A 9,305-nucleotide genomic window follows, 5' to 3' on the forward strand; every position below is an offset into this window, starting at 1 on the left:
CTCAACGGTGAATAAACGAGTAACAGGGTAGGGGACAAGCAGAGGTTTGTCTGGTAGGTGACTGTGAACTCCTCAGGCAGAGAGGATTAGCCATCACAGGGTCTAAGAAGCCGATTTCTCCAGCACCTACTCAATGCCTGACACACAATAGGTCCTCAACGGTGAATGAACGAGTAACAGGGTAGGGGACAATACATTCAGTCCTATTCGGCAAACTTGAATGAGCGCCCATGCCAAAGGGTAGCGGGAAGCAGGTAGGACGTGGCCTCAAGATCTAATTTCACACCTACTGTGACATGCTTTCATTTCCGTATTTCGTCTTCAAGGCTGTCTGAGTTTTCCTGTCAGCAACATCCCTGACAGCCCCTGGGAGGATCTGGGTGGGGCTCTCTGTCCTCTCAGTCAGACCCCGCCCCATTGCCAAGCCTGCGGGGGGGGGGGGGGCGCCTCGCTGTTCCCTGGAGAGCTTCTACAGAGGCCCCGCCCCACGCCAAGCCTACGCAAGCCGCCAGGGGTCGCTGTTCCCGCGAGAGCTTCTACAGAGGCCCCGCCCCGTGCCACGCCTGCGCGAGCCTACAGGGGTCGCTGTTCCCGCGAGACTCTCCGCACAGGCTCCGCCCCGTGGCCCGGCTGGCGTCCTCCGTTGGGGAGTGTCCCCCGCCACGCCCCACGCCCCAAGCCAGGGCCGCCCTGCCACTGTCCCTCTTTCTCCGCGGTCCACCTCGACGTCGGCGCGACGGGCCCAGCGTGTCAGCGGCCGCCGTCTCCGAGGCACGCGGCCTCTCCCCGTCGCCACACCCTCCTCCTCCTCCCCCTTCGCGGAAACTACAGCTGCGCGGGGCTGGCACCGCCTCCCTCCTCCTACCACGTCTGACTCCGCCGCAGTCGCCCGGCGCCCCAGCCCGGCCGCCGCGCCTCCCCCTCCCCGCTAGCCCAGCCGGCGGCCCTGCCCGGCTGCCGCCCGGGATGAATATCATGGACTTCAACGTGAAGAAGCTGGCTGCCGACGCGGGCACCTTCCTCAGCCGGGCCGTGCAGGTACGGGGGCGGGGCGCGGGGGACTGGGTGGCGGCGCCGGGGAGTTGAGGGAAGGGCGGGCCCGAAGCGGCGGCGTCCTGGGCACCCCTGCCTCCCTCACCGCCCTCCGCCGTCTGAGGCTGGGGCCCGGGTGCTGGGCGCGGCCTGGAGCTCCCGCCGACCGTTTCCGCCTCCATTCGGCCCAACCGCCGCTCCCAGCGGAGCGAGGAGTCGGGACGCGGCCCAGCGCGTCCTCCCGCCGCGGGACACCTTGAGTTCACCCCGGGCGGAGGTGCGGCCCCACCCCGCATCACCCAGGTGTCCCCCTGTTCCCCGGCTGGCGGGGCCGGCCTGTGGCCGACCCCCACCATCCTGGAACCACCCCCATCCTTTCCTGCGGCCTCCCCGCCGCCGAATCAGTAGGGAGTTTCCTTTTCCTGCCCCTCTACGCAGAAGAGCTGCCAACACGGTTCCCACCGGCCCTCTGTTTCCTTGAAAAGGGCTGTCCCTGGCCTTGGCTACCCCTGGAGGAAATGGAGGTCGCCCGGTGGCGGCCAGGCTTGACTAAAGACACTGGAGACTTGGCGTTAGTTGAGGGTCTCTGAGTCATTCTCTAAATGGGCTATAGATAGAGCAGCGGTAAGAAGAGGGCAAGATCCATGTAAGTCCGTGGTCACATTAGTGTGGTTCAAGCACTCTTTAAGGGGGAAAGTTCACTGCTTCCCCGGATTCTGAAATCAAGGAAGTGTCAGCAGTAAGGAACTTGGACAGCTTTCTGCAGTCAACACCCACATTATGCAAACTCAGTTCAATCTGTGAACAGAAGTAAATTTCCTAACATGGGTTGTAAACAGTCTGCTATTTAAGTTAATGACATCGAGGAGCAACAGCATTCTCTTTTGTAAGGAGAAAACAAAAATGTTTTCTTTGTGCCATTTATGCTGAACTATAAATCTGTTCTTCTGCTTTACTTCTTTCCTTGTTTCCTTTACCCTAATTTTATTGGCACAGTTGACAGTGCATTGCATTATCGTTGGCAAAAGAATGGGAGAGTTACAACAAGGTAATAACTGCCTGTCTTATGAAAAATGCTGTGCTGAGCACTTCACTAAACGTTTGAGATACTGTCTGCAGTCCTCTCATTTTGCCAGATATACATTATTAACCCTCCTATGGATATAAGGAAGCAGCCTCAGAGAAGATTAATAACTTGTTTAACTTGCCCGTCTGGTAAATAAACAGTGCTGTCTGTTTACTACCATGAACTGCTTTCTCTTTCTGGATAAACATTCATGTTTTAAGGTATTGAACAGCAGAATGATGTGGCCTAAAGGACCTTAAAGATCATCTGGTAAAATCTGAACATTTCTTTATTAACTGCAAATAACACCTAAGAGATGGGAAATTCCATCTAGCCTTTGATTTCCTAGTTCCTAAATCTACGTGATGCATAACAAGCTAGCTGCCTTACCCCCTTAATCCTCCTTCCTCTAAAATACAAGGTTAAATAATTGAGGGTAGGAAATTATCTTTAGACTGAACATTGACTTCAGTATAGGACTAGAGCCAGTGGTACATTTTTGTTTTTGTGATAATTACCTATTAATCTAGGTACTTAATGAAGATTTAACACTACATAATGCTACTTTTAAATACAGTTAAATGTTTCCGAAACACAACCGTCTCTCTTTAAAACAAAACCGTCTCTCCTTAAAATTTAAATTATTGATAGGCTCAATTTTTAAATGTAAATCTAGAAAAACTCTAAAAGGTGTACTTCCCAAATGTATTTTGGTTACTTATTTCAAACTTCTAAAAATAAAGTTTTTAAATTGTATCCTGATCTGTGAGCTGGCAGTAATTTTTCCCTTGGTCTTAAATATTCAAGCATGCATTCCATGTCTAGCTGTCACTATTATGGACCCTGCTGATTAGCAGTGAATAAAGTCAGCAGAGTCTCTTCATGGAACATATAGTCTAGCAGAAGACTGAATAGATCAGGTAGAGGTGACTAGGGTAACAGCAGAGATGGTGGTGCTTGTCACTGTATAGGTAGGATAGTTGGACAAGTCACTGTAATAGGATGAAGCCCAAAGAGACCTTAGTAAAATAATAGAGGCCCAGATATATGAGGTTTTTGTTTTATTTTCATTTTGAAAGAAAGGCATTCCAGACAAACAAGTTTAAAGATTCTAGGGCTTCAGGGGTATAAGAGGACCAGTTAGAGAGTTGTGGCCACAGGACAGGAAAAACATAATTATGACTTGTGGTGGCAGGGGAGATTAAAAATCCTTCCAGTATTGGCTATCAGATTGGCTGTAGAAGATGAGAAAACTGGGTCAAGAGTGACTTCCCAAACATTGGCTTCAACCATTCATTAAGAAGAGAAAATTTTAGCTGGGAGTGGTGGCGCATGCCTTTAATCCTAGCACTTGGAAGGCAGAGGCAGGCGGATCTTTGTGAGTTCGAGGCCAGCCTGGTCTACATAGTGAGTTCCAGGATGGCTGGGGCTACAGGGAGACCCTGTCTCAAAAAAAAAAAGAAAAGAAAAAAATTTAAAAGGAGAAACAGTCTCCTTTAATGTGTTCTTTTTATATTGTCTGTTAGCAATACAAACTGAAGTATTTATAGTTAAACCTATAGTTTAATATTCTATAATTTTTCAGAAAAAAAATGCAAGTGGTTGGAGCAAGATGAGTAGAACGTTCTTAGTGGTTGGAGCTGAACTATGGGTATGGCTTCATGAAGTTTCATTATACTGGTTTTCACTCCTCTGTCGAGTTTTTGTATGTTTAACATTAAGTGTTTCTAAAATAAAATGTGAAATACAGAATGCTATATGATTTTCAATAAAACACTGTTTGCTTATTTCAGTAGTCAGTAACTGAGTTACTACTCTAAGGCTCTAAGCTAAGGTGACATCGGTACAATGCCAAAGTACCGAGTTTCATGCTAAGAATAGTTTAAGAGCTATTCCAGTAACTCTTTATAAACAGTAAGAACAGTAGAGAGACCTCAACTTTCTCATTTCTAAATTTCCATTCAAGTCAAATTGTGCTTTAAGGAATAGGCTGTTCTCTGACCAATTAGTATATATTTTACTTAAAATTTTTTGTTAGAAGTTAAATTTTTTCTTTCAAAAACCAAGAATATAAATGGGTAGATAAGCTTTGGTGCTTTAAAAAGAACGTTAAGGTAGAATGTATATATGACTATGAATATTACTAACTAGTCCAATTGGGTATTGTTTTTGTGTGTTTGTGTACTTATTTGTAGGTAACACCTGCATACGTATGCACATTCATGCACATGTATGCACATGCATGGAGGACAGAGGTCAGTGTTAGGTATCTTCATTCTCCACCTTACTTTTTTGAAACAGGGTCTCTCAATGAACCTGGAGCTCCTGATAAAGCTAGACTAGCCAGTCAACAAGTCCCAGAGATCCTCCTTTCTTTACCACACTCCAACTCTCCACGGATACACCCAGTGCTGGGGTTACAGGAGTATGTGCCATGCCCAGCATTTACGTGGGTGCTGAGGTTCTCACTTAAGGCTTTGTGCCTCTGCAGCAAGTAATTTACTGACTGAGCCATCTTCCCAGCCCTGTTTGTTGGTTAACTACTTGAAAACGTTGGAATGCGAAAGCATCTGGTAATTTGTCATTGTGAAGTTATTTTGCTACTGTCTTACTAAGCCAATTATTGGTCTTTGAGCTAATCTTTTTAGCCCAAATTCTTTAACTGTTAAGTACGCCCTTACAATCTGTTCTTTATCTTATATAAAAACTATTTTGATTGTATTTTTTTAATTTCCAAGGTATCTTATACTTGTCAAAATCCAGGCTTTTGTTCATGTAGTTGAAGTATTTTGAATATTCTCCATCCCTTCTCTGCTTACTCTTTTCCTTCTTCAATAGCTTCAAGTCCATCTCAACTGTGAAGACTTCTGGGACCACAAGAGCTTGGATGTAAATTCCTGTGTCATTTTTTATTTCTGTATGATCATGTGGCATTTTTCTTTTAATGAACTACTATGATAGATCCCTTGGAGCTCTAAAATTCTATTCATTTATCCAAGCAAGTTAGTACCCATATATAAAGTTTGCCTCTTTGAAGAGCAAATTACTGTAGTAATTAATCTAATTACTATAACAAATAATTTCGTTATCTCTCAGTATTTTTTCTAGCATCATATTTGCTGTTCTTGAAGTTGACTGTCATTGAATGATACAAAGATAAATGAGACCAAGTTCTTGTCCTCAAGAATGTCGTAGTTTAGTGATAAATGTTACTTTATTTGTTAAACCTTTTAAGTAGATAAAAATAAGAGATTCATTTTGTAATCTAGACTTGACATTAAAGCAAACTTTGCTCATTTTTTTTAAATGCAGAGCATTCGCTTTTTAAAATCTTTTTCAAACTGTTATTTACAGAGTTCATTTTAATTTTCTAACTGTCTTAGTTTGTTCTTCATTGCTGTGACAAAATACTCTGACCAATACCAACTATTGGTGGATTCGACACTTCCAGCTGGGGGAGGAAAGGGTTTGTTTCGCCTTAGTTTACAGTTCGTCGTGGAGGGAAACCAAGGCAGGAATCTCGGAGGTAGGAACTAAAGCACAGGCCATGGAGGAACGCTGATTACTGGCTTGTTCCTCTGGGCCCTGCTCAGCCTGCTTTCTTATGCAACACAGGCCCACCTGCCCAGGGGTGGCACCACCCACAGTGGGCTGGGCCCTCCCATGTCACTCATCAAGAAGATGCCCTCAGACATGGCCACAGGCCAGTCCAATAGAGGCAATTCCCCAACTGAGGCTCCCTCGACCCAGGTGTGTCAAGTTGACACTAAAGCTATCTAGCACACTAACATTTCTCCTGAAGTGATTATTAAAGGAATACTAAAAGCTTCATGAATACCAGCTATTTTCTAAGGGGAATAGTATTTAAAATGTAGTTCTGAGGTTGGCCTTGATCTTGAGTTTATAACAAGAAAGATAATGATACATCTCATTTAAAAATAAAAACATGAATGTGTTGCTATCAACACACTTCTGTTAGACTATCTGAAGTTCCTACTTGACCTTATAAAATGCTCCTTCCTTTACAGAATTTAAACTATGATAAATATACCATACCTCTTAAATTCTAATAAGTAAAACATGCTACATTTAAACTCCATATTTCTTCATATAAAAACTCTGCACGTTTACTGTTGCTTAAATTTTTGTTCACATTCTTTGGTCTATTGATGTTAATAGCATAAAAGAAGTTGTTAACTTGATACTGAAGTATATGCTGATACCTTAATATAAACTAGAAAATCGACAAGATTGTTTCAGTTCCTTCTGTTAATTGAAAGTGTTTAATGTAGTGATAAAGCCACAAGTGATTATAAACACTTATTAAACCATACCCAATCAATATACTTCTAATTGCTATGCTATTGCATTTAAAATTATCAAACACCTAAATCAGTTACTTAAATCTATGAATTTTATTATCTTCAACACAGTATAGTTAAAGCAAAATTCCAGCACTCCGTGACATTTATAATTACTAAGACTAAATGGGCCAAAGAATGAGCTTAGAATAGTGGTCCTCAGTCTTAACCTCATTTAAGTTTACCTGAGAAATACTTAAAATTTCCCACATAGAACTAAGCATGGTTGTTGTGGCATACTGCTGTGATCCCAGCATTTGGGAATTGCAGGCAGGAAGATCAGGAGTTCAGAACTCACGAGGCGTAAGCTACATAAATTCAAGGCCAACCTGGGCTAAATTAGTCGTGTGTGTGTGTGTGTGTGTGTGTGCGCGCGCGCGCGCGTGCGTGCGTACATGCGGTGACGGTTCAATGAACGTAGACTCTAAAGTGTTAGATCAGTCATTAGTGTTTTTCAGGTAATGCCAAACAGCCGCCAAAATTGAGACCCAATAGAGAAGGATCTACTTTATACTTTATAAGTATGTTATATTCAGTTTGTTAGGTTTATCCTAAGAGTTTAACCTTACTTTTTTTTAAAGGTATTGCTCTTAATCAATAAATGGGTGATTAGAATTTATATTTAATAGGTGTCTTTGATCCCATAAACTTTTTCAGAATTAGACTTTTTTTTTCTGGCTTGTATGAAATCTAGGCTTTCTTTCAAAATACAGGCTTGTGTGCCTGTCTTGTAATAAAAGAAGGGTTAACAGTGCCTAGCATAATGCAGCGAACTCAGAGACAACCCCTTCCTTAAAACAGTGTTTAAAGAAAATATATAAAGAAGAGATTAAACTTCCTGTTATGCCATTTTACTGTATTACAGATGGAACAATGTGAAAAATTACACAAGCTACACTTTGAGAACATTGAGTTTGGATTTCTATAATGTACATTCTGACTTATTGTATGATGTTTGAACAAAAGTTCTTCATTTTTAAACTGTACAGTTGTCCATTCAAATATATACTTAAAATCAGCTGTAGTTTCTGATTGACACCTATTTCAAGTGACTACAGAATCATTAATGGTGTGGGACTTTAAAGATACTGAAAACGGGCGGGAGAGATGGCTCAGCAGTTAAGAACACTGTTCTTGCAGAAGATCTGGGTTCGAATCCCAGCACCCATATGGCAGTTAACAACTGGCCATAACTCCAGTTCCAGGGGATCCAGCAGCCTCTTCTGTCCTCTGTGGACATTGCATGACACGGGTGAATTTACTTAAATGCGGGCATAACACTCATACACATAAAATTAAAATATTAAAAAATGTTGAAAACTAAAAATTATTATGGGTTAATTTTTAAACATTTAATAACTAGGTACTTTTAAAAAAAGAAATGATAGGTGTTTTGTCTTTCTGGAAAGGCTACCATTATTCTAATTCCATACTTGTGTTAAGGCAGTATAATTATCCCATCTAGAGCATAAAATCCTTTAGGGCAAGAACCTTGTTATAAGCTGATCCTTGTGTGGTAGAAGAAAATATGTGTAATCCATAAATATTTTGGACTACTAGTTTAGGTCACCCTAATTTAGTTGAGATAAATTATAATCTTCTGTAGTAGATACAGTCTTAAGAATGTTTTAGAGAAAATGTATGTATGTACTAACGGTTCTATTTTGTTATCTTAATTCAGCATACTTTCTGATTAATGATAAAAACTTTAGTCTCCACAAAGATAAAATCATGGAAAATATATTTTTTATAATTTTACATTTTTGTATATGATTTAAATTCAGCTTAAAATATAATTTTTTTGTGTATTAATGTATTGCCTGCATGTAAGCGCACCCATGCCATGCAGTGCCCATGGAGGTCAGAAGAGGGCATCAGATCCCCTGGAACTAGAGTTACAGATGGTTGTTAGCTGCCATGTGGGTGCTGGGAACCAAACCTGGATCCTCTGCAAAAGTAGCCAGTGCTCTTAACTGCTGAGCCATCTCTCCAACCCCCTCTTTCAATTAAAAAACATAATATTAGCAGTGTTGTTATGTTTCTGCCCCAGCCCCCTGACACTTATTTTTATTCAAGGTAGCATTTAGGTCATCCTCAATTTAGTGAGTAATTACTGAATATCATGTAAGAAGCAGAGGTGGATTAGAGGAAATACTATATCTGGTGCTGTAAACAAATACACTAGGGCAAGCAAGCACAGAGTTTGGCATGTTTGGATTATGGTTGTAGAAATTAAAAAATGCTAACTTCTTGAAATCAGCAAGTAATTAATTAAAGGGTAGCATAGTAGAAAAGACTTCATAAACAAGGGTATTATTAACTCCACCTCTGACACTCTGGGCAGAATGTTTAACCAGTCCAATCCTCAGTTCATCACTAAAATTACTTTTTTTATCTATAAGGTTTTTTTTCCTTTTACTATAATTTAAAATACACACCTTAGGATATGGAATTTTTGGACACAAACTAAACCATGGCATTAAGAAATTCGTAAGTCGGGGCTGGAGAGATAGCAGTTAAGAACAATGACTGCTCTTGCAGACCTGGGTTCAGTTCCCAACACCCACATGTAGCTAACAGCCATCCATAACTCCATTTCCAACACCCTCTTCTGACCTCTGCAGGCATTGCACAACGTGGGTGCACTTACATACAGGCAATACACTCATACACATGAAATAAAAGTAAGCCAGGCGTGGTGGCACACGCCTTTAATCCCAGCACTTGGGAGGCAGAGGCAGGCGGATCTCTGTGAGTTCGAGGCCAGCCTGGTCTACATACATAGTGAGTTCCAGGTCAGCTGGGGCTACAGGGAGACCCTGTCTCAAAAAGACCAAAAAATAAAA

At 42.0% G+C, this 9,305-nt stretch overlaps 1 protein-coding gene across 2 annotated transcripts in view; it reads left to right on the plus strand.

Moving 5' to 3' along the window:
• Positions 1 to 668: 668 nt before the first annotated feature.
• Positions 669 to 9,305, plus strand: part of Sh3glb1 (SH3 domain containing GRB2 like, endophilin B1) — a gene marked incomplete in the record, with an annotated part of 48,344 nt that continues 39,707 nt past the window's right edge. Inside the window, 1 exon segment of one of the 2 annotated variants that reach the window (XM_029560308.1) lies at positions 669 to 1,038. In XM_029560308.1, coding sequence (XP_029416168.1) covers positions 967 to 1,038 — 72 coding nt within the window. 2 annotated transcript variants of the gene reach the window in all.

This window comes from Nannospalax galili, unplaced genomic scaffold, assembly GCF_000622305.1.
Source record: "Nannospalax galili isolate Female #2095 unplaced genomic scaffold, S.galili_v1.0 scaffold9, whole genome shotgun sequence".
In the NCBI taxonomy this organism is placed as follows: Eukaryota; Metazoa; Chordata; class Mammalia; order Rodentia; family Spalacidae; genus Nannospalax; species Nannospalax galili.